The following is a 26,046-nucleotide window of genomic DNA, read 5'->3' on the forward strand; positions in this document are numbered from 1 at the left end:
AGTACAGACCCCTTGTGGGATGCAGGTGGCGCTGTGGGTTAAACCACAGAGCCTAGGACTTGCCGATCAGAAGGTCGGCGGTTTGAATCCCCGTGACGGGGTGAGCTCCCGTTGCTCGGTCCCTGTTCCTGCCAACCTAGCAGTTTGAAAGCACATCAAAGTCCAAGTAGATAAATAGGTACCCTTTCGGCGGGAAGGTAAACAGCGTTTCCGTGTGCTGCTCTGGTTCGCCAGAAGCGGCTTAGTCATGCTGGCTACGCCGGCTCCCTCAGACAATAAAGCGAGATGAGCGCCGCAACCCCAGAGTCGGTCATGACTGGACCTAATGGTAAGGGGTCCCTTTACCTTATAGACCCCTTAGACAGGCATGCATGCCGAGTGCGAGAAGTCACACACTGTCTAGGCTATTACATTCTGCTAGCATGAGTTCTCTTCTTTCTCCTCATGCTACATGTCAGGTGACATGAAAAGGAAGAGAAGAAGTAAAACCAATACTGTATGTTGCTTTGGCTTTGTGGATAATTGAAAGGATATCACATTTGGAGCAGGGAGGGTGGAATTGGGTAAATTCTGGGAACAATTGTAGGGAAAAGCTGTCCTTCTATCCAGTAGTTGTCTCTTTTAGAAACTCACTGCCTATTACTATCTACCAGAATAAAATTCATCCTTGTCATTAGGTTGTAGGGTTGTTTGTTATGTAGTTTCCTGGGTGTAAATAAATGTATGCACACAACCATGTGTGTGTGATCCAGAGCTTTTCCTCTGTCCTCTTCAATGTCATTCATAGCCTGGCAACAAGAAGATTAGTTTTGGAACAAATGCATTGCCTTGATTGTGTGGGGAACAAGAGTGCCTGACTGTATCAGGTGGGTAGGCAGAGATGGACATGTGCTAAATCTGAGGAAATGGGTAGCAATAAAGATTCCAATTCCACCCTTTCTTTTTTCTTTACAATGTTTGCTATATTAGAACTCAAAAACCTGTCGCGCTTTGTTGAAGGTTCCCACTTGGCCATGTCCAAATCCCTTAATGGTAAAAAAACAGTGTCAGCCTCAGTATTGACCCTCGTGGAGTGCCTATGTTGACAACTAGACTTGTCTCACTCTATGGAGGTACAGGTTGCAGCCACAGCAAAGGTGGCATTTTTCCATCTCCGCTGTATTAAGCAGTTGGTCCCTTACCTTTCATGCCCTGATCTGGCCACAGTGATCCATGCGATGGTCACCTCCAGGCTTGGTTATTGTAACTCACTCTACGCGGGGCTGCCCTTGAAGCTGACCCAGAAACTCCAGTGGGTGCAGAATGCCACGGCGAGGCTCTTTACGGGGTCCTTGCACTGGATGATCACATTCATCCAGTGCTTTACCAGCTGCACTGGCTCCCGGTGGAGTACAGGGTCAACTTTAAGATGCTGGTTTTGACCTTTAAAGCTCTATGCAGCCTAGGACCCTCGTACCTACGGGACCGCCTCTTCTGGTATGCCCCAAGAGGGACCTTAAGGTCCATAAATAACAACACTTTGGAGGTCCTGAGCCTCAAGGAGGTTAGATTGGTTTCAACTAGGGCCAGGGCCTTTTCAGCACTGGCCCCAACTTGGTAGAACACTGTCACAAGAGACCAGGGCTCTGCCGGATTTGACATCTTTCCGCAGGGCCTGCAAGACAGAGCTGTTCTGCCTGCCCTTCGGCTTAGACTCACTCTGACCCCTTATACAGTGGTACCTTGGGTTACATACGCTTCAGGTTACATACACTTCAGGTTACAGACTCTGCTAACCCAGAAATAGTACCTCGGGTTAAGAACTTTGCTTCAGGATGAGAACAGAAATCGTTCAGCGGCAGCGCAGCGGCAGCAGGAGGCCCCATTAGCTAAAGTGGTGCTTCAGGTTAAGAACAGTTTCAGGTTAAGAACAGACCTCCAGAATGAATTAAGTTCTAAACCCAAGGTACCACTGTATGGGATTTGGTATATAAATTTTTCCTTGGCTTTTTTGCTGGCCCATGTAGGACCAGCATGGGTAGCTGGCTCAGGTGAATATCTGATGTTTCCTCCCTTTACAGTCTTGATTTATGGGCTACTACTAAAATGAGGCTGCATTTTAAGATGTATTTTAAGCCGTATTTTAATTAACGGTTTGTTGTTGTTTTTTTCTATTACGTTTTATTGTAATTTATATTTGGTGTTAGCTGCCCTGAGCCCGGCCCTGGCCGGGGAGGGTGGGATATAAATAAAAAATTATTATTATTATTATTATTATTATTATTATTATTATTATTATTGGCATAATGTTTCCGATCTCCTGACCATGGTAAAAAGTGTGTTGCATGTTCCTTACCTCTTCATCCTCTCCAACCCTTCTGTGGTTTGCTTCTTAAAGTATGATGCAACATTATCATTTGCATTAGTGCTTATCATGGTTAATGCTAACCAGGACTTCCCTCATGGGTCACAAGTAAATCTAGCTAGGATTCATCTTAGTTAGTTAATTTACTCTGAACTAAAGGAATCAGATACAAAGGAAACATTTGCTTGGGGTTGGAGAGCAGAGCTATGGAAGTCTGCAGCAAATGTCCAGCCTTTAAGTATTCCATTGCCGTGTTTAGGATTGCATAAAAAATCCCAACAGTTGCTGAGTCACATGCGTGAACCACTTGCAAGTGGCTATAACTCCACCTTTCTGCAAGTGCACCAGACAACAGGCATCACTTCATCGTTGTGCGTCTTTGTGTTACAGTGAAAACATTTAATGCAAAAAGGAATAGTCAAAATGTTACTTATATGTACAATATTTATTGCAATACACATAACCTTTGTAGAATCCCTACTTCATGTTACTACAACTTGTCTTCATCCAGTCAACCCACTTCCACACCAGTAGCTCATAAAATCTGGCTACTCTTTAACAAAAACAAAATAAAAACAGATACATGATTTCTTTCTCCTAAGGTAAATAAAAATGCATCTCTGTTCGCACCTTTTGTGCCTGTAGGTTATGTGCATTCAAATAACTGTAGCACCTTTTTCTCTTGGAGGCTCTCAGAGCAGTTTTAAAGTACCTTCTTGTGAAGTATTTGACTCCCATAAGGATTCCGTGATGCTACATCCATTTCCCAAATAGTTTGACCAAAGCACTGGAAGACTTAGTGATCTGTTCAAATTGAACACAGTGCCAGGCTAAGCTGGAAATGGAACCCCAAGCTCCGGGATTCCGCAGTTCCGTATTCACCTTTCACTAATGCAAGTGGCAGAGAAATAATTTATTTTTCATAAATGTAGATGTAACCCTAAACAGGATTTTAAGTTTCAAAAGAGCAATGCAAATTATTTCTTTCTGCTGAGGAAAGGGAGAATTTCAAATCACAGCTCCGAAGCTTGTATTTGCTGTGTGTATGTGGAGGGGAAGAATGGGACTTTTCTCTGCCCTGGGGCAGTGGAGAAATCGGTTAAATTCCCTTTCTGCTCTGATTCCATTAATTATCAGTCCACCCACAGCTAATGCTCTCTGCATTTAAGCCCACCAACCCACCCTGCACCCATAGATGCAAAGACACATTTGGCACCACTGTAATTTGGCCCTCATTCTCTGTGAAGCAGAATGAAATTCAAGCACAACGTTGAGGTCAGACGCAAGTGGCACCATAGAGATAGAATGCTTATGCAGCAGCCTTCTAAAGTGGGATTGTATAATGAACTTGCTAAATTTATTCTCTTTTCCTTTCATCAAGTATAGTAGACAACAAAACAGGTGTTTTCAGTTGTTTCTGCCTTGTTACTGTCCCAGCTCCTTTACCTGAAGACTTACCATGACCTAAGGTGGAAGCAGTAGCGCCTAGAACTATGTATCAAGCAATTGGAATCTTAAGTCTCCTAATTTACACTGCAATCTTTCCAAAGCCAATGAAACTTACTTCTGAGTAAACATGATTAGGATTGTAGTGCAGGTCTCTGGGTTGCCCCTCTTTGGCCCATTAAATAATTATTCTACACCACTACTTGATTTGCTGAATCTGGGCCTTTCTAGGATAAGTTGAGGGAGAATTGTAAGAGCAATATTGACATCTTTGCTATCTGTAAGTTGTCCAAGCAAGGATGGAATGGTGTTCTCTCGTGGCTTTTTCTTTCATGGTTGCTATTAATAAGGGCTGTCAGAGGGTGGGGTAGAAGAATCCCTTCTATTCTTGGCTTTTTATACACGGAATGGGGAAGAGAATGGAGGAAGCTTAAGGTGGAAGTAACCTGTGAAAAAACTGGGTCACTTGTCTGACGTGAGAAGACTTGGGTTTGATATTTAGCTAAGTTTTGCCAAGAGTAAACCTAATCGATCTAACTTAGTCAATTTATTCCAGAGGGTCTACTTTGAGTAAAACTTGGTTGAATATCAGCCCAATATAGTTTTCAAGCACTGGTCCAGCTGGCACTGTTACATGTTAGCTGAATTAAATTGTTGGTGGTTTTTTTTGCCCTTCCCCAGCTTTGGGGGTGAAGTGAGCCACAAAACTGAATAAATAAATATACCGACTTAATAAGGAATGTGGTGGGTTTTCTTCTTAGAACTGTGATATTATTTAATCTAGTGTATTATGATTTTGTAGCTTGAACACTGACTAGCTCTAACTTTCTTTACCTACTGTTTATACTATCAGAGCAGTTTCCATAATCCTTTGCCAATGCAATAGCTTTCCCAGGTGTTAGATTTCATGGATACACTTGATTGCAGTTTTGAGGTTCTATGCAATGTTTTCCTGTCATGACTGATCTATAAACCCGACCTTTAGAACTGGTAATATTTGTGCAGTCAAATTTCTCTTTGAGAAAACAAACAGAAATGATATGTTTTACTTGAATTGGATCTATGGTTCAAAGGTTTATGAGTTCTTGACAAGTATTGTAGAATGGTCCATTGTGTTGCTTTTCTGAAATAGTTTAATTAGCATGATTTTTCATGGTTCTTTGGCTTGTGTGTTTTATTGTGAAACAACGAAGAGCTTTGTGCCTTTAAAGGCTGATAACTTGTTTATGTCATAAAGCTTACAATTGTTAGTCTTTAGGTTCTACATGATCCTTTGCTGTTTTGCTATATCAGACTAGCATTCATATTCTAGATATGATTCTTTAATATGCATTTCAAATGCTGGGAAATGCCCTATTTCTTCTGTAATACATATGATAGCAAGCTGGCACTTCTGAAGTTTTAGATTTGGGAAGAAGGAGGCAGGCTGCTGTCCATGGAATGTCTACACTAGACCTTATGCAAGCACCCATTTTAATACTACTTTGAGTTAAATTGAATTGAGACTGTTCTACACATCTGGCTACTTGATGTGGAGTAGTGTGCAGCTCAATGTTTTTTTATTTATTTATCCCAGAGCCAAAGATCAGCAGAGCTGGAATGGGATCACACATTTTCAGTGGTGAAATTAGCCAGAGCTAGTTTTCCTGTATGTATTCCTTAATTAGTGTGAATAGGACATTACAGAGTTTCATGACCCCAGGAAACTTTTACAACCCAAAAAACATTTTTTTGCAAGCTTCTTCACACAAACTTCCTACACCCGCAATGCTAATTGAATATTTGAACTGGGCCTTAGTGTCTGGAACTTCTTATCTGCCCCAGCCTGTTTGAGTTTGAATTTGTTGACTTTCTGGAAACTATGCAAACTTGTCTTGTTAAGCTGATGATGATTCATACTGCTTTTAACATTTTATGGTGTTAATATTGTAGCTATAATTATTTGTTATAGGCATTTTAATTATACACATATGCCTCAATACTGGGCTTAGTTAGTGTGGGTGGTTGCTGTCCAGATCTTGACTCCCTTGAATGAGACTGATATTCATGATCCATTTCCGTTGTAGTTTTGGCATGAAAACTTATGTTGGTCACCCTGCATGGAAGAGTGTGTTCTCGTTGATTCTCCTTGACCTGTCAGTTGTCTTTGATACCATTGACCATGATACCCTTTGGGCTCAGCTGTCTGATTTGGGGGGTGGAGGGTGGTACTGCATTGTGCTGATTCCCATCCCCAAGGGAGCCCAGGAAAGCAATAAAGTAATAAAAGCAAGTCCAATACAGACGCTCACCAGGAAATATATTCAGTTCAAAGGCTTGTTGAAACAGGGAGGTCTTCAGTAGGTATTGAAAAGTCAACATATATGATGCCTGACTAATGACCAAGGGAAGGGCATTCCAAAGGCCCGATTCCTACATAGGACATCCATAGGAGGTCTTCTCCTGCAGAGTACAGTAATTGACTGGGTATGTAAGAGATGAGACAGTCTTTCAGGTGTCTGGTTCCAAGCTGTATAGGACTTTATACACCAAAACCAGCACCTTGAACTTAGCCAGTAGCTAACTGGTAGCCAGTGCAATTATTTCAATAGCATGGTAACATGTTGATTATATTCTGCTCCAGTGAACAGTTCAGCTGCTGCATTTTGCACAAGCTGAAGCTCTGATCTATGGTCTTTTCCTCATCTGAGTCCTCACGGAGGGCCTGACAGATCTGTATTGGTAGCAGCCTTATACTTGGGTTATGCCATCTCATTCAGTGTTGTCCACAATGACTGGCTATGGCTCTCCAGTGTTTTAGACAAGACACATTTCCAGTCCTACCTGGAGATGCCAGGGATTGAATAGGGACCTATTGCATGCAAATGAGATGCTCTCGCACTGAACTAGGGCCCTTCCTCCTATGCATGTATTCTCTCCTAGATAACAGCTAGGCAATTTTGTAAATTATTTCAACTTCTAAAAAAAAAATATGTTGTTTTTCCCAGTAAGCAATAATAAACACACATAAATTGTGAATAGCAGATGAATGTGCACTCTTTTAAAGTAGCCCAGATGGATCAGCATCCCCAGAGATGTGTACATGGGTATTTTAATGATTATGTACACACTTTTAAAAATGCTAACATTTGCAGTGGGAAATGCAGCCAAGGAAATGCATTTGGCAAGTAAATGTGAGTTGCCCTTAGTGCATAAATATAAAAAAGGGTCAGAGCCACAGAGAAACTAAATTAAATGCAACAATCATGTAGTCAGTTTGATGTTCTGTACTTGAAACTGCCTCCCATTTCTCTGCTGTGCTCTCCAGACAATTTGTAGCATAACTAGTGCTTCTGTCTGCTGAGTTTTTAAGAAGTGCAACAAAACTATGCACTTGCAAGGATGTGTAGAGCAGCAGATGGAGGACATGGCAGAAAACAGAAAAGTATATCAAACATTTTCCTGCTTACATCTCCCCCTGACTCCACTTTGAAATGAACCCTTTTCCTATTTGCTGCACAAAAGCAAGAATAGCAAGAGGACTAGGAAAGTGTTGCCAAGGTGCCCCTGCCTGCCACCTTCTCAAAGATACAGCGAAGGAGAATCCATGGAGATATTAACATTTAAGTAATTTAACTCTCTACAGGTGGGCCCTGGGATATTCTTACCAACTGAAATCTTTAGATCCTGGGCTGCTACCAAAAGCCTTTGCTTGGAATGACAGAAAGAGAATACAAAGTGAAATGCAAGGCTGCTTCCAGACAAGTTGCTTCTAGTGTGAATAATCATTGCTCTTCCCCTGAAATTTGCAATTTGTTTTTTTCCTGTGTGCTGTCAATGATATTTGCCCTGTTTCTGTATGTGTGTTCAGACCGTTATGTTTTATCTACATCAGTGTGAGTTCAGGGCTGATGTGGGTGGGGAAGGGAAAGGCCCAGTTCATCTGGATGGCTTTTTGAAGCTCAGCACACATTCCCAGTTGTACCTATGGGAGCTTTGGGCTTAATAGCTCCCTCGCTGTATTTGCCTCAAGATTGCAGCTGGGAATGGAAGGGGTTAAATTCCTTTCCCCTTAATGTTTTAATACTGATAAATCCCCCAATTCATGCTACTGATTTTTTAAAATGATGTTGTTGCTTATTATTATTAACATATAATACCGTATTTTTCGCTCTATAACACGCACCTGACCATAACACGCACGTAGTTTTTAGAGGAGGAAAACAAGAAAAAAATATTCTAAACGAAACAGTGGATGTATGATTTTTGTGGTTCATGCTGTGGCCACAGACGTGATCTGACGGTGAGTTTGGGGTAGCCCAATGCAAAAATCCTGAGGATCCATGTGGATCCATGCTTTGTAACCATGTTTTTGCGCCATTGCAGCCCCATGAAACAGTGTGTGTGTGTGTGTGTGTTTTGGTGCAGGCTGTAGCCATGCATATGCTATATGATCTGATGGTGAACTTGGGGTGACCCAGTGCAAAAATCCTGAGGATCCATGTGGATCCGTGCTTTGTAACCACATTTTAAGTGGGGAGGGAAGGAAAAGTATTAAAGGGAGAAGGAACACGCGTGGGGTGGGTGGAGAAGGATGTGGCTAATAATGCAGGAGAGGGGTCTAAGGGGACAAGGAACACGCGTGGGGTGGGTGGAGAAGGATGTGGCTAATAATGCAGGAGAGGGGTCTAAGGGGACAAGGAACACGCGTGGGGTGGGTGGAGAAGGATGTGGCTAATAATGCAGGAGAGGGGACAAGGAACACGCGTGGGGTGGGTGGAGAAGGATGTGGCTAATAATGCAGGAGAGGGGTCTAAGGGGACAAGGAACACGCGTGGGGTGGGTGGAGAAGGATGTGGCTAATGATGCAGGAGAGGGGTCTAAGGGGACAAGGAACACGCGTGGGGTGGGTGGAGAAGGATGTGGCTAATGATGCAGGAGAGGGGTCTAAGGGGACAAGGAACACGCGTGGGGTGGGTGGAGAAGGATGTGGCTAATAATGCAGGAGAGGGGTCTAAGGGGACAAGGAACACGCGTGGGGTGGGTGGAGAAGGATGTGGCTAATAATGCAGGAGAGGGGACAAGGAACACGCGTGGGGTGGGTGGAGAAGGATGTGGCTAATAATGCAGGAGAGGGGTCTAAGGGGACAAGGAACACGCGTGGGGTGGGTGGAGAAGGATGTGGCTAATGATGCAGGAGAGGGGTCTAAGGGGACAAGGAACACGCGTGGGGTGGGTGGAGAAGGATGTGGCTAATAATGCAGGAGAGGGGACAAGGAAGACACGTGGGGTGGGTGGAGAAGGATGTGGCTAATAATGCAGGAGAGGGGTCTAAGGGGACAAGGAACACGCGTGGGGTGGGTGGAGAAGGATGCGGCTAATGATGAAGGAGAGGGGTCTAAGGGGAAAAGGAGCTCGCGTGGGGTGGGTGGAGAAGGAGCTTTTCGGAGAGCTGAGCGGGGAGGGGGGAGGGAAAGAGCACTGTTGCTTTAAAGGAGCCAACCGGACAGCAGCCACTTACAGCAGTGTAAGCAGCTCCTTTCCTCTCCCGCTTTCCTCCTTCTCTCCCTCTTTGCTGCTTTACGCAGCTAATGGCAAATCCCCTGCAACCCAAGTCCTGCTCAGCGGATCAGCTGAGACGCTGGGAGAATTGTAATTTCCCCCTCTCCCTCATCCCGTGCCCTCCTGTCCCCAGCAGCCTTTTAAAAAACTTTTTTACTGATTTTCACTGCGCTCGTGGCTCAGAGCCCTCCTGTGCCTGCCGTCCCTCTGCAGCCTCATTGCTCCGTTTAGAGAGCGCACGGACCTTTGCTAGCTGAGGCTGCAGCAGCTGTTGCTGGCTACGCGGCGCTTTTTCCGGCTCGCTATGGCTCCCGTCTGTCCCTCCTCGCGTGTAAGCGGCTGCTGCCCGCTTTGCTGGCATGGCTCTCCTTCCCTCCCTCCTCCTCAGCTCCTCCCCCTCCTCCTGGCTGTAAAGCAAGCAAAGCTAGAGCCGTGCAAAGCCCTGCAAGCGGCTCCTTTGCTTGATTGACGGCAGCCATGGCTCCGGTCGAGTGCATTCGCTCCGTAACACGCACAGGCATTTTCCCTTACTTTCTAGGAGCAAAAAAGTGCGTGTTATGGAGCGAAAATTACTGTAATAATAATAATAATAATAATAATAATAATAATAATAATAATAATAATAATTGTAATAATATAATGATATTCACCTTTCACCAGCAGGTCCCAGTTTAAAATTCAGAATTAGAAATAAACTAGTCACAAGAAGAGTAATTTCACATCTCAGGTAAAGGTGCATCTTCAGCATTTGCCAAAAGTCGTATAGTGAAAAAGCCAGAAGGAATTCCACAATTTAGGGGCTGCCACGGAGAATGTCCTTTTCTGGGCTGTGGCCCCTTCTACTGGAGGTGGAACTGCCAAGAGAGCCCCATCCACTGGCCCAGGAAGGTCCGTAGGGAAGGAGGTGTTTCCCCGCAGCAATTTGGGGCCTAATGGTGTATTTAGCATCATGTGTTGTTTGGTCCTATGGATCCAGAAGAATGAGAGAACTAACATTGTCAGATGTCTTGGGGCCTATGATGCTCCTGAACATGTCTGCAGAGCTGTTCCAGGACAACAATGCACGTTCTAGATGTCTGTGGGAGGAATTCAGCATCATGTCATTATGATTGTTCAATCAGGATTGAGCATTTCTGCTTGCCATGCAGAATGAGCTCCCTTCTCCTCCCCCCCCCCTCACTGGGCTGTTCTGGGAGTTCTCCTGACTCCACCCCACCCAGACTGATTTTGGGGGGTGCAGGGGGAAAACAGTGCAGTTGTTTAGCTGAATCTGGCCCCTGGTGGACACATTGCTGCTGCTGTCACTGCTACCTAATGAAGACCACAGCAGAATTCCATCTTGCTGCCATCATCACCCAGTAAACTTCAGTAGAATGGGGAAGCAGGCATGACAGTGGAAAGGCCCAACATGGAGCTAAAGACCGCTTACCGTTTCCCAGGAACTGGGGAGGTGGGGGGCAAGAGTCCTCACCCGGCTGACTGTGGGGTTCTTCTGGGATATCCCATCTAAATGCAAATTCGAATTGGCCAGTTGTGACCCAGACTAGTGGGTGGGGTTTTGGAGACCTACCTGAGGGAGCCAGTCTCCACTTAGGTCCACCTCTGTGGCTTAAATTCTGACTGTGCTGTGAGTGGGCAGTGTTGTAATAGATTCTTTGTTGTGTTTCTTGTGGCGGACTAACATCCCTTTGAAAATGTCTACTAAATGTAGGTTAATGTGATCAAGTACATCAGATACTCATTTTGAGCAGCAAGCAGTTTCTTCTTCTGCTGCTGCCCCCCCCCCAAAAAAATATATTCCTGCACTTATTACTTACTCTCTTCTTGCACTTCATCTTTTCTTTCCAGTGCATGTAAAGGGTAAAATATACCAAATATTCACATATTTATTCTCCTGGTTTTGAAACTTCAGCTGTGTTCAGGACATCTTCATGTTCACATCAAAATCATGTTGATGTATTTTATTTGCTACTGGTTTTTGGTTTTGCTAGTAAATACTGTCCCAACCTATTGTAGCATTAAAACTGTTCAAATGAATTATATATGCCATGTTGGCACGTATGTTGCTTGGAAGAAATCTCTTTTAAAAATTTAAGATCTTTTACTTTTACACAGTAGCACGCATTGTAAATGTTCCCATTCTTCCTTTTCTCTTGAGATGAATAATTTAAAATATATATGTGGTTTTTTTTAGAAAAAAACATTTCTTGTGTAGGGAGCAAGTCATTTTAGAACATTCTCTGTTCAAGTTACAATATCCCACTTTATAACTTGGTTGCGTTAGCCTGTTGACAACAATACTATCATAGCTAAAGCTCATTAGTAGCATTATCTAGAACTTTTTAATATTGTGCGTCTTTGCTAATGGTATTCTTTTTAAGACAATGTAATTCAATGTAATTTATGATAAGCTATTACGGTAGGTAATGAGCAGGTTTGAGAAGTTAAGTACTAAAGAGCTGTGTGTTTATGGAAAGTGAACAGAAGAGGCAAGCAGATGTGGGTGAATTATTTAGCACAGCCTTGTAAGTAAGCCTATAGAAATTACTGCCCTCTTAAAATTTTTGCTCTACTACTAGAGCTGCAACAGGAGGGATAAGAAGCTCCTATTGCCTTGCAGGACATCTTCTGGAGAAGAAACCCAACAAATGTAGAGTGGAGTCCATAAGGCTGTTGAATGGCATTTTACATGCCTCCTTCCAGCAACTCCTGCAGCCAACCTGGTGGCAAATGTATTGCTTTGCTTTGCTCTGGACCACACCAGCGAGGCCGAGAGAGGGGGGCAGTTCTTGTCACCTGGGCAGCCCTGGCTTGTACTCCAGGATACTGTACACTGGGAGGAGGAAACCTCTTATTCAGGGAACAAATTGAGTCTACCTGTCCTCTTTATCTGAATCTTGGGACTTTCCCCAAGGCTACAACCCACCACTGGCCTTGCTTCACATATGCCTTTAGCATTCTTGCATGACTGGAACGCGGGTAGCGCTGTGGGTTAAACCACAGAGCCTAGGACTTGCCGAAAAGAAGGTCGGCGGTTTGAATCCCCGTGACGGGGTGAGCTCCCGTTGCTCTGTCCCTTCTCCTGCCAACCTAGTAGTTCGAAAGCACGTCAAAGTGCAAGTAGATAAATAGGTACTGCTCCGGCGGGAAGGTAAACGGCGTTTCTGTGTGCTGCTCTGGTTTGCCAGAAGTGGCTTAGTCATGCTGGCCACATGACCCGGAAGCTGTCTGCGGACAAACGCCGGCTCCCTCAGCCTATAGAGCGAGATGAGCGCGCAACCCCAGAGTCGGTCACGACTGAACCTAATGGTCAGGGGTCCCTTTACCGTTACCTTATGACTGGAATGTGTCCTTGAACTCTGATAATGGCTTTTATTTGTCCAGAGGGTGAACAGAGAGTGGTGTGTGTAGAAACTACCCTACAGTGCTGTAATGGGTTTGAGTTACTCGTGCGTAAATTGTCCCCGTTAGGGGGCTTAATTGCCTTGGTTAACCCTTCCTGACTGCACAGCCCATCTCAGCGTGGCTGCCTCAGTCGCTAGCAGAATCTGTCTGAGGGCGTTTCTTAAACCTTTTCCAGCATAAAAGCTGTTTGACTCCCAGTCGTCTCCGCCTCTCACTGCGCAGGAGTCTTCTGTGCAGGGAGGGCGTGGGTAGTGGAGGACCAGTGCTCTCCTCACTGATGTCCAGGGAAGAATCCCGGAGCTCTGCCTCCGCTTCCCCCATTTGCCCTCCTTGATCCCTGGTGTTACACCGATTTCCTTCCTCCTCTACCAAGCTGCGTCTCCCCCTGGTGCTGGTACCTTCTCCTGCAGAATCGGGGAGCCTCTTCTTCGCTTTTCGCTCTGATGTCAGTTCCCTGACATGTGCAAAAGTAAAAAATTATATTTATTACTCTGCCAACTGTTTCCTCTGGTTCCACCCATTATTGCCACATGCCCCTCAGAATGTTACCCAGGAGAGGAATCTATCCTCAGGTTGGAAGAGCTTTCCCCATCTCAGTGATGTTTTGAGATAGAGGGTTGTTCCTGGTAAAATCTGGAAAATTGAATAGGACAGCTGGAGATAAATGGTGGCAGAGTGTGTTGGGTTGGCGTTGGGATGAACCAAAGGAAGAATTTGGGCAAAGTTTGATGGAAGAAATAGGAAAGTCAGAGGAGATTTGTGACGACCCTGGCAACTGTTTCTGATGACTGAAGTCTGGCTTTCTCAAGCCAGCGTTTTATTACAGGACATTCACTCTATGGAGTGAAAGTTGAGTCAGACCTAATTTGTGCATTTGAGGGGAGAAGGGTTGCCGCAGAAAACAAGACCACAAGTCTGCATGCCAAATCACTTGTGAGAAGTCCTTGCTGATGAGGTTCCAATGACTGAAATTATACCAGCACATGCCATGCAAAAACAGGGGTTGCTCTTGTATGGTTGGAACTGTTCCAGTCTTGTAGGAATTTATCTTATGTCTATAACTGCCTTAACAGAGTTTGGTTTCAAGCTGCAACCCACCTACCCTTTTTGCAGGCAAGAACTAGGTCTTATTGTCCGCAGTGAAGAGTATGGGTTTGCCTCTATGCAAGGAAAAGAAACCAATTGTTGTAACTTGCTTGGCCTTGCCACTCCCGTGAAAGGCTTGTATGTAAAATATTGTTAGCTTGTGATTTACACCAAGCCAGGACTGAAAAGTAGAATATTTGTACCACAGATATTTATAAAAATCCTATAGTTACAATGCTGAAAACAGTTTCCAATTATAATTTTAATTGGAAATATGTATGTGTATTTTGTGACATGGGGATGACCAAGAATGGGTCTCCATACCCAGATAAATGTGTCTTCCCCTGTTTCCTTCCCATCATACATACTGGAGCTATTGCTATGGAGTACAGAACAAATGTTCTCAAACAAGCTTGACGTGTGTGATATAAGTGTCATGGTGGAATGAGTTTGTGTTAATACATTGCTATTTTGCCTTTCTCCAAAGGAGCTCAAGGTTATGTGCATGATTTTATCTTTACAACAGCCCAGTGAGATAGGTTAGGCTGAGAGACAATGACTAAGCCAAGTTACCTAGTAAGTGTGAGAAATCTAGCCCCAGTTCTCCCCAATCTAGCCAGTACACTACACTGCTGTTGGTTTGCATCCTGGACTTAATCTGGCTTGCATCTGTTTCTCTGACTCTTACCTTACTTTATGATGAATAAAAACCATACACAAGACCATTAGAAGCACTTGTGTTCATATTCTTTATTCCTGAATATTTGAAGTTGGGGGAGATACAACTCAAGATGCTTCTAATGTAGACTCTGGGAAGTATGTGCTCATTGTTCCAAATAAACTGCAGTCTATTAGCTTTTTTTTAAAAAAAGTAATATTTATTAGTTTTCCAACAAATTGAACACAACACTACAAAAAACCAAAAAAGAAAAAACATACAATAATACAATACAATACAATACAAAAAAACACAAAAAACCTGCAAAACACTAACATACAACTAACAAAACAAAACAAAAACCATTTAAAACACAGTCCAATTTCAATATCTTATCTTTCTTTCACTAATTTCCACGACCTCCTCACACCTCCCTTTTGTATTCCACTTCTATTAATTGTTTCAGCAATTCCTTTCCATCTTCCATCTAAGAAGAGTGACTAGTGGGGTGCCACAGGGTTCTGTCTTGGGCTCGGTCTTATTCAACATCTTTATCAACGACTTGGATGATGGACTCAAGGGCATCCTGATCAAATTTGCAGATGACACTAAACTGGGAGGGGTGGCTAACACCCCAGAGGACAGGATCACGCTTCAGAGGACAGGATCACACTTCAAAACGACCTTGACAGATTAGAGAACTGGGCCAAAACAAACAAGATGAACTTTAACAGGGAGAAATGTAAAGTATTGCACTTGGGCAAAAAAAATGAGAGGCACAAATACAAGATGGGTGACACCTGGCTTGAGAGCAGTACATGTGAAAAGGATCTAGGAGTCTTGGTTGACCACAAACTTGACATGAGCCAACAGTGTGATGCGGCAGCTTAAAAAGCCAATGCAATTCTGGGCTGTATCAATAGGAGTATATCATCTAGATCAAGGGAAGTAATAGTGCCACTGTATTCTGCTCTGGTCAGACCTCACCTGGAGTACTGTGTCCGGTTCTGGGCACCACAGTACAAGAAGGACACTGACAAACTGGAACGTGTCCAGAGGAGGGCAACCAAAATGGTCAAAGGCCTGGAAACGATGCCTTATGAGGAACGGCTAAGGGAGCTGGGCATGTTTAGCCTGGAGAAGAGGAGGTTAAGGGGTGATATGATAGCCATGTTCAAATATATAAAAGGATGTCATATAGAGGAGGGAGAAAGGTTGTTTTCTGCTGCTCCAGAGAAGCGGACACGGAGCAATGGATCCAAACTACAAGAAAGAAGATTCCACCTAAACATTAGGAAGAACTTCCTGACAGTAAGAGCTGTTCGACAGTGGAATTTGCTGCCAAGGAGTGTGGTGGAGTCTCCTTCTTTGGAGTTCTTTAAGCAGAGGCTTGACAACCATATGTCAGGAGTGCTCTGATGGTGTTTCCTGCTTGGCAGGGGGTTGGACTTGATGGCCCTTGTGGTCTATTCCAACTCTATGATTCTATGATTCCTCTGTTTTCTATCCTATAATTGTCTTAACACATTCTAACCTTATTTTTCCCTTTAATGCTCTAATAATCTATTTATACTTAATTCCTTATAACATTTCTACTAAAGCCATATAGCTTCATTCCACCATCTTTCTAGCATTCATTAATTTTACAGTATTTCTGTAAATAGTCTTTAAACTTTTTCCAGTCTTCTTCCACCGACTCTTCTCCCTGGTCTCGGATTCTGCCAGTCATTTCCGCCAATTCCATGTAGTCCATCAACTTCATCTGCCATTCTTCCCTGGTGGGTAAATCTTGTGTCTTCCAATATTTCGCGATGAGTATTCTTGCTGCTGTTGTTGCATACATAAAAAAAGTTCTATCCTTCTTTAACACCAATTGGCCGACCATGCCCAGGAGAAAGGCCTCTGGTTTCTTAAGGAATGTATATTTAAATACCTTTTTCATTTCATTATAAATCATCTCCCAGAATGCCTTAATCCTTGGGCACGTCCACCAAAGGTGAAAGAATGTACCTTCAGTCTCATTACATTTCCAACATTTATTATCAGGCAAATGGTAGATTTTTTGAAGCTTAACTGGTGTCATGTACCACCTATAAATCATTTTCATTAAATTTTCTCTTAAGGCATTACATGCCGTAAATTTCATACCTATGGTCCATAACCGTTCCCAGTCAGCCATCATTATGTTATGTCCAACATCTTGTGCCCATTTAATCATAGCTGATTTCACTGTTTCTTCCTGAGTGTTCCATTTCAACAGCAAGTTATACATTCTTGACAAATTCTTAGTTTTTGGATCTAACAATTCTGTTTCCAATTTTGATTTTTCCACCTGGAACCCAACTTTTTTGTCCAATTTGTATGCCTCCATTATTTGATAGTAATGGAGCCAATCTCGCACTTTGTTTTTCAATTTTTCAAAGCTCTGCAATTTTATTCTCTCTCCATCTTGTTCCAGAATTTCCCAATATTTTGGCCATTTGGCCTCCATATTGAGTTTTTTCTGTGCCTTCACTTCCATTGGTGACAACCATCTTGGGGTTTCCCCCCCTAACAAATCCTTATATCTTATCCAAACATTAAACAATGCTTTTCTAACAATATGATTTTTAAATGCTTTATGTGCTTTTACCTTATCATACCACAAATATGCATGCCATCCGAATACATTGTTAAAACCTTCTAAATCCAACACTTCAGTATTTTCAAGAAGTAGCCATTCTCTCAGTCAACAAAAGGCAGCTGATTCATAATAAAGTTTAAGGTCTGGCAGGGCAAATCTACCTCTTTCTAGTCTATTAGCTTTTCTTATGTCTTTGCATAAAAGATGGGGAGGCTGCTATTTGTTTTAACATTATTAAAGTTTAATTGTAATTTAAGAAGCATAAAAACAATTTACAATTTTCTGTGATGTTTTCAGATTTTGTCTCCATTTCAGAGACAGCATCAGTCAGAAAGAAGCATATGACCCCCATTAAATGGAAAAGTGGATAAAAAAAAGAATGCTGTTCTTTCAGTCACAAAGAACTTTTAAAAAAGGATCTTTTAGCTGCTTTTGTGTGGAAAAATGTACCAAGGTTAACAGATTCATTTTAATCTGGAGAGTTTTGACCTTTGATCAGACATCTGTCATGTAGCTTGCTTTTGGCCTTCATTAAAAAATTCCATCTATAGCCAGTTAGTCTATAGCATTCCTCAATTTAGGCCTCATACCCTTTTTGTTATTCCGTTGCTATTCTCCTCACTCTTCCCCAACTGAAGGACTCATTGTACAAATGGAGAAAAACCAAGAATATTGGAGTACAAATTATTATTATTAAATTAAATTTGTATACTGCCCTATACCCATATGTCTCAGGGCAGTTCCCAAAACAAAGTTACAATCTACGAAGCACAAAATACATAATAAAAGCCAAACCACAAAATGCATAATAAAAACAATAAAAACAATTAACAATACTAATGTATACACACAAATAAACAATACACTCCTCGACAAAAGACCCTAAACAGTACTCCAGCCCCCAAATACAAAAATCCGAATGAACATTTAACAACTACTTTAAACAACTGCACCCTCCAAAGAAAACAGCACCCATCCAAGTTAATACCCCACCCGTTAAACAAATGAATCATCAAGATTTCAGGGTGGTATACAATAATAAAATCTTGCACACAGCGACTTAAAATATCATAAAATACATTCTGCATTAAGATTCAAACTGATATCTCTAGAACTCTGAAGTCTCATATAAGCTTTTTTGCCTCAGTTCCCCCCAAAGGCCTAAAACTGCACTGCAAATGTAATAGAGCTATTTGAAATATGATAGCAGGGCCAGCCCACCCATGAGATGGGGTGAAGCCTTGGGCGTCCTGCCCACTCCACCACTGACATAGAAGGAGTGTCTGCATCAGTGCCAATTTCCAGATAGATCTCACTGGAACCCATCCTTGCTTCACTCTACCGCCAAGCAGCTAGGTAAGGGATGCTTCTGCAGGGGTGCTGTGGTGACAGGTCAGGGCAGCCCTTCCCCTTTCACCTCAAGCGGCAAAACACGATACGCTGCTCCTGTATGGTAGACAATGTTCCAGTACACCCATTATTCCGTTCTGATTCCCATCCAATATTCACAGGGCAGTAAGACAATTCTCTGACATGTTGATAATTAATAGTCTCCGTTTCTACCTCATTCATTCATTAAATCTATCTGATAAGTCATCTTAGTTTGACCTCTGCATGCTATACAAGGGGTTGCCTGTCTCACCTGTTGATACACAAGCAAAGCTATGTGAGTGCTTCTGTGGCAATTTTTTTAGGCACTATTTTTTGTTTGGCAGCATTCTGGTAGCAGTTGAGAGCTGGAGGCTGAGGGTCATGAATATTCTGGCACATCTCGAAAAGCGCCTTCTGATGATGGTGCTTCGAAATGGTGTGAATTGACTGCTGCGGCACAGCAAGAGATGAAATGTTGCTAAGGCAGTGGGGTTTCCTCAGCAGCCGAGACTTTCCTCTTTTCATGATGGGCAAGAGTTGAGAAATTTTTGTGTGTGCTGAATCACTACAAACATCTTGCCCATATTCTCATGTTGCCTCTACTGAAACTGAATCCATAGGATGAGGCCAATCAATTTCTGACCCTGTGCAAGAATTCCCAGTATGCATTCTGTACAAAGGGGAAATCGTATTTAAACTTGGTGTATCCAGCCATGCCGTGCCAGTAACCACAATGGAGAAGGCTTGTAATAACAGTCTCTGTAGGGGGTTTGCTTCAGTTTTCTTAACTGGATGGGCAACTGTTTCTTTTACTGTTGTGCATTCTGAAAACACACAATTTTATTCTGACTTTCATCATGAGCGGCAGCACATTTTATTTGCTGACTACTTGGTTATTAAACAGGAGCATGCTGAATTGTTTATTATTCTATATGTTCATCTTGGTCTTGTTTGCAGCTTTAAGGGAAAATGCAAATGGAGCAGAGAAGACTGTGATTAGTGTTTTACATAACTGTCACTTACTGTAATTACATGTTTTTAATCAGTAAAATTGCTTCCATGTTCTATTAACAAAATTCTTTCCTTTGACTCCCTTTCAGAATTCTGAGTAACAACAAGATCTTGTGGTTAAAGAACAACTCTTTCATTGGACTGAGATTCTTGGAGAGACTGTGAGTAGCTGTTCAGTTCTCCCTGTAACTCCCCCCCCACCCAACCCCGAACCCTGTTTCTTGTAATCATTTGAAATGTTTAAATAAATATGCAGAACAACTCAGAAGCTCTGCAGTGTGTACAAGATTAGGGTTTCTGGGTCAGACTTTCAGAGCAATACACATAAAGAAAATGAAAACTGCACTAAAGCAGTTGTGTCAATTTGGAACAAAAATAAATGAAAAGGAGGAAATGTGCATTTGCATAACCTGTTGGAATGAAGGTTGGCAAATAAAAGATTTCGCTCCAGGTTATATGCTGCATGGTTAGAATTAACTATTGAGTTCCCAGTCTATTGTCTTAGCCACCCTCCCTAAACCTGGTTCTCTCCATATGTTTTGGATCCCCATACCCATTATCCTTGACAGCTGACCATGCTGGTTGAGGCTGATGGGAGTCATAGCCCAACATATCTGGATCAGAGTAGGTAAGTGTGGTGTTGGCCTTCTGAATAAATGGACCAGGCTGTGCCTAGTAGTAATAAGTGACTAAGGCAGACAACTGATAGCCTCTATGTTTTTCTGCCCTGTTGTTTTGTTATATGTTTGGCTTATTCTGAAAAATCCAAGGAGACAACCATAGGTTATGAGAAACACAGAACTGGGTGGAAAACATAATCCTTGTATCAAGTTTCTTCGCCCACCTCTTCAACATGTACTGCAATTTACCTCCTATCCTCAAGACATCATCACATTGACAGAACCTTCAGATTTCTGCCAGTGCAACCAATGGTGTGGAATACATAAAGGAAGGCAGTTTATAACAGGAGGAAGATACTATGAGTTACAGAATGAGTTCTTCTCATTCTCCTGCAGAGATGTCTGCTGAAAAACAATTCTGATGGGATTAATCATTCATCCTGTAAGTTTACAAGTATAATATAAATATAATTCATACAATTATATTGTATGAATCTAAAAATAATTCCTGTAGTTCCAAGCTGAAAATACTTTACATGGACTTTCCAAAAATCATCATTGTAGTTGAACTTTTGCCCCCCCCCCAAAAAGGGGGGAAAAAAACATACAGCTTATGTGCTATCCCAGAGAAGAAATTAAGATCCCATATTTGCATATTCAACCTCTTTGAGGCTCACACAGGGCTTCAGTATAGCATGTCTGTCTGATGCATAGTTAAGCATCCCAAATTTCAAACAAAATACTTTCAGAAAACTTGACTGCTCTGACTAGCTAACAAGCTTAGGCATCTAGAGATCTATTTAGAGAATTACATTCTACTTTAGATTCAGAGGTTGTTGCAGTAGTTGAGGAAGACCCTTTTAATTACAGAAATCAGGTGCAGTATTGATATGTATGTCTAATTTGCAGTTACAATCAGGTATAAATTGTAGTTACGAAATACCTACCAGAGTAAATACTTTCATATATTAGACGAGTGTGGAACCTCAGGCCAATGAGTTGAATGCAGTTTCCTGAGCCTCTCTATTTAACCCTCTGGTTTTTGTCTAGAACAGGACACCTTTTCTCAGCCAAATGCCTTATTGGCTCTGCTTTATGTCCTCCTATAGAGTCCCCCCCCCCCCAGGTTGGACATGTATTTGAACTGTGTGGCAATGCCTACTGCTTGTCTAGATGGGTTTGTGTGGATCCAACTATTTGGTCTCTTTCAAGAGTAACTGGATTTGTCTGGCCACCAGATGCTCAAGCAACTTCCCTAAAAAGGATATAATGGCAACTAGCCAAACCCAGGGTTCAGCACTTAGTAGGAACTTTGCCCTCTGGCCATTTCTAACAGAGATGCCTAAACCCAGCGGAGAGGATACCAGCAGTTCCCATTTCCAATAAGTTGCCTGGTGGCTCCAAGTAAATTATCTGTATCTTAAAATCCTGGCCCAAGCTCCTTGTTATTATGAGATCTAACACTTTTCCCATCCAATTTGAAAGACTAGGAAAATGGCAGCAGACTGACAATGCTCACTAGAAAAATTACTTCTGATCCTCAAAAACGGCTCTCCCATCTCTTCTCCTTACTGTTATCTTGACTCATGCCATGTTTCATCAGGGTCACTGCAAATTAAATGTGGAAAATCATTTCACTATATTTTAAGAGGTGAAAGTCTAGTAAGATTAATTGAACTACGCAGTAGCGCTAGACATTATTGATGACACCATTTCAGCACATTATGTTAAAGGAATAATATCAGTAAGGATAATGAGCGCAGTGTATCTAATAGAAATCTAACATAAAACGAATTGATGGCAACAGCCAAGTATTAAAAGGGCAACTGTGACTCATGTGACTGTGATTAGGGCCATAACTAGAAGCAGGTCTGATTTCATTAATCTAAGCATTTCTAAACTATGGGGCAGGGCTGGAGCTGGAGCACTGATTTCCACCTTCACTAAATTTGGAAGGAGAAAAGGAAGGAAAAGGAGAGAGGAATAAGTGCAGCAATCATTTCCAAGGTTTTCTTTTCTCTCTCCCCAAGATTTTCTGAGATGTCAGAGATGGCCACAGCTAATGATGAAATATTAAACGGGGCTGATTTGTGCTAAAGGGAGAGTACTTGAATGTGTTCAAGGGAACATGTATGCTTTTATGCTGAGATTCTAATGTATTGTCAGGAAGAACTTTCTTCCCACTAAATTGGATGGTGACCATTCCTCCCGTCCCTTTTTCATGTGCTGAATGGTAAAGCTTGCTTACATAAGGCACTTGAGTTTAATTTTCTGAATTTTGGGGAATCCAGGAGAGAAGCAAAATGAAGTGTTTGACATTCCAAAGGATGTCAAAAGTACTTGTGATCCTGTGAACAATGTAATGCGTTTTAAATTTCATTAATGCAATCTATTGGCCATTTGCCGCTGTAAGCCATGGCTAATGACTTAATGGGAATATGCAGATGGGTCCAACTTCCCTTCCCTTGTGCAAACAGGAGTGTAAAACTAAAACCAGTGGTTTAGTGTTGTTTCCAAACCAGGGCTTATGGCTTATTTTGCTTCAAACAAACATTCTCTGGTTCGCCAGAAATGGCTTAGTCATGCTGGCCACATGACCTGGAAGCTGTACGCCGGCTCCCACGGCCAATAAAGCAAGATGAGCGCCGCAACCCCAGAGTCGGCCACGACTAGACCAAATGGTCAGGGGTCCCTTTACCTTTACCTACTTCAATGTGGGAACCAGCCTACTATTTCTGCTTTAATAAATGGGTATCATATTTCTGCCATTTATAGTTCTTTTCTTTTTTTAACTGGGTAGGAGAAATGTTACAGTGCTGTTGTAACAAACAAGAAAACTACATAGCCGTCAAGAAGTATGTGTTTCTGTATGTGTGTAAATACACACACACACATGCACATGGTGCACAATGGTGCTAGGAAGTCTTCACTCACCTGGTTTGCACAACATGCTAAGCCAAACCTTATCATCCTTTCCTTAGTGAGACCGTGGTTTCCCAGAGCAACTGCTGTACAACTCTCCAGTCTTTTTTCCTGCCATGTCAAGCCTAAGTTTGCCTTAGTGTTTTATTCGAACTGGGGCTTGTGGTTAAGGTCTCTCCTCACTAACCACAAGCTGGTAACCAAGTTTTGTTCTTGGTTATAGCTTGTGGTTTTTTGGGAGAGAGCTTAACCACCAAAACCACTCCTGTTAAAATGCTGAGCTAAACTTTGGCTTAGGTGGTGCAACAGCAAAAAGGACTGGGGAGAAGGAAAACCTCCCTCTGCAGGATCCCGCATGCTTGTGCTGTTTCACTAAGCCAAGGTTGGCTTAGCATGTCACGTGAGCTACTGTCGTCTAATGACATTAACTATTCATTGTGAAGCCTTTGGTCATCGAATGCTTCCTGCCTTCCGAATTTCTTTTTCCATTTTTCTGCTTCTCTCATGCTCATCTGAGATTCTGAGGTTTGTTTGTTATACTTAGGGGCTTAACCTCTGGTTATCATTGATCTTTCTTTAATAATGCCCATCATTCCAGTCAATATTAAACTCTACCATGTCAAAATAGTTATACTGCACTTCAAACCATATGCAGCTTTATTATTTTCCAAGGTATCTGCAACCTGTATACTCCATTTCATATGAGAAATACCGTATTTTGCGCCCCATAAGACGCTCCGGCCCATAAGACGCACCTAGTTTTTTGGGGGGAAAATAAAGGGAAAAAATTATTTCCCCCCCAGGCGCGGGGCTGGGGCAGCCCGAGCTTCCCCCGACCCCAGCCCCCAAACAGGCAGCTCTCTGCAAGCCGTGGGAGCCCAGCGGTGGTTCCCGCTGCTTGAGGAGAGATCCGCGAAGCCTGCACGTGCTGGGATCAGCGCTTGCAGGCTTCGGGATGCCTGCAACTCTCCCCAAGCAGTGGGAACGTTCCCGCTGCTTGGGGAGAGATCCGCGAAGCCTGCACGTGCTGGGATCAGCGCTTGCAGGCTTCGGGATGCCGGCAACTCTCCCCAAGCAGTGGGAACGTTCCCGCTGCTTGGGGAGAGACCCGCAAGCCTGCACGTGCTGGGATCAGCGCTTGCAGGCTTCGGGATGCCGGCAACTCTCCCCAAGCAGTGGGAACGTTCCCGCTGCTTGAGGAGAGGTCCGCGAAGCCTGGAGAGCGAGAGGGGTCGGTGCGCACCTACCGCTCTCGCTCTCCAGGCTTCAGCGAAAGCCTGCATTCGCCCCATAAGACGCACCCACATTTCCCCTTCATTTTTGGAGGGGAAAAAGTGCGTCTTATAGGGCGAAAAATACGGTATGTAGTCTTTGATACATTTCATCTGTAAATTTTGTTAGGAAATTTATAAGCATTAGCATTAACCCTTGGGTGGGAGATGAGGGAAGTGGTGATATTTATTTGAAGCACTCATGCTCATGTAGTATTTTTTCTCCTTTTCTTTTCTTTTTTGATGGTGGGGGCAGGTGAAGAGTCATTGCCCAGTCTATTAGAAAATAGGTTCTGTACCTTCCCCACCCCGGGTGACAGCTTGCTATAGCAGATATATCCCCCACCCCTGACCAAGTTCCAGACAAGGGGGAATGCTTCTTATGAATGTTTTATTTAGGGGGAGTGTTTGTATTTGTGTACTGTTGCTGCTTGTATGCGAGTATTTGTCCAGGTTTGTCTGGGTCTCATTGTGTAGACATGTGTGGGGGTTGCTGGTTGAGGATGCAAGACTGAGTTATGGGAGCGCTTGCAGTGTGGGCAGTGTGATTTGAGGGTGTGTGAGAATGCTGAGGTTAAATATATTGGTTTAGAGTATTTTATGTAAGTGTGTTGATTGTGTAAGTGTGTGCTTGAGTGGAACTGAATGCAATGTATTACTAGCTGTAGTTCAATTAAGTTGTGTGTACAGGCGCTGGGAATTTAATTGGTTTATTTAATTGCATGATGGTTTGGCATACGGTGGTTGGGAAGAGGAAGTTGTTTTCCTTTTGCCAAATTGTCAGTCTAGTTATTTAAAAGTGTGGAATGTGCGCTTTGTGGCAGATTTTCATTTGTTACATTTGGTTTCCAGGTGTTTCGAAGATAAATAATTGTATCCTGCAAACTGGAGATGCAATACACTTCTGGAAAGAAACAAACTTACATGTGTGCTGTATACAAAAAAAACATCCCTAACCGTGGGCAATATTGGATAGTTTCCAGTATATGCACATGAAAGTAGCCCTGCTTCTTTAATTTTTAAAAGAAAACCATGGTTACTTTGAATATGATCAGAATTATAAAATGTGTATATTACATGGAAGGTAAATAATATTCCGTTGCCTTTTGTCTTTTGTTATGTCACATAATCAAGGCTGATTAGTCTTTATGCCTTGTCATTCTGCTTCCTAGAACTTGTATGCACCTCAACTTCTCTTTTCATTTGTAGACCTTCAGTCATGTTTTATTCTTCTCAGCTATCACTATGTCTTCAAGACTGACTCTTCTCTGAATTAGTCAGCCTTGTCTGCCATGTCCCTGTCCCTGCCAATCCAATCCAGTCTCTTTGTTTATCTTACCATGTCCTTCTGCCAGCTTTCTCACAGATGAATCAAACTTCTATTGCAGAGAGACATATTCTGTCATTATTAGCATGCTTTTGGAACTATATTCCTTGGTACTGGCATGACAATACATATTACATGGAATGCAAAAAAGTGGGTGCCGATCCACTTCATCCATCAGGTGCCCTAGTTTGAGTTTTTACCATTTTACTTCACAATCTATAAAATATAAAATAATTTATATTGTTAAGAAAAAGTTTGAGTTTTTGTAAACAAAAAAGACACATGAGCTTCACAGATGACAATCTGTACAGTGCTTCATTGAACTTCATTTGAATGTCCATTCTATTTAATTATGCTTTATATTTGTAATTGTGCAAAGCAAAAAAAGAACAAAAATATTTTTGGAATAATATTGTAAGAA

The 26,046-nt window shown here is 42.6% G+C and overlaps 1 protein-coding gene across 1 annotated transcript in view; it reads left to right on the forward strand.

The window, feature by feature from the left end:
- Nucleotides 1–26,046, forward strand: part of ADGRA1 (adhesion G protein-coupled receptor A1) — a 313,459-nt gene that overhangs the window by 25,497 nt on the left and 261,916 nt on the right. Inside the window, exon 2 of the mRNA XM_081189457.1 lies at nucleotides 19,575–19,646. Within this exon, the coding sequence (XP_081045583.1) occupies nucleotides 19,575–19,646 (72 nt within the window). The remainder of the gene's footprint in view (nucleotides 1–19,574; nucleotides 19,647–26,046) is intronic.

This window comes from Podarcis bocagei (assembly GCF_964188305.1).
Source record: "Podarcis bocagei genome assembly, chromosome: 4".
NCBI lineage: Eukaryota > Metazoa > Chordata > Lepidosauria > Squamata > Lacertidae > Podarcis > Podarcis bocagei.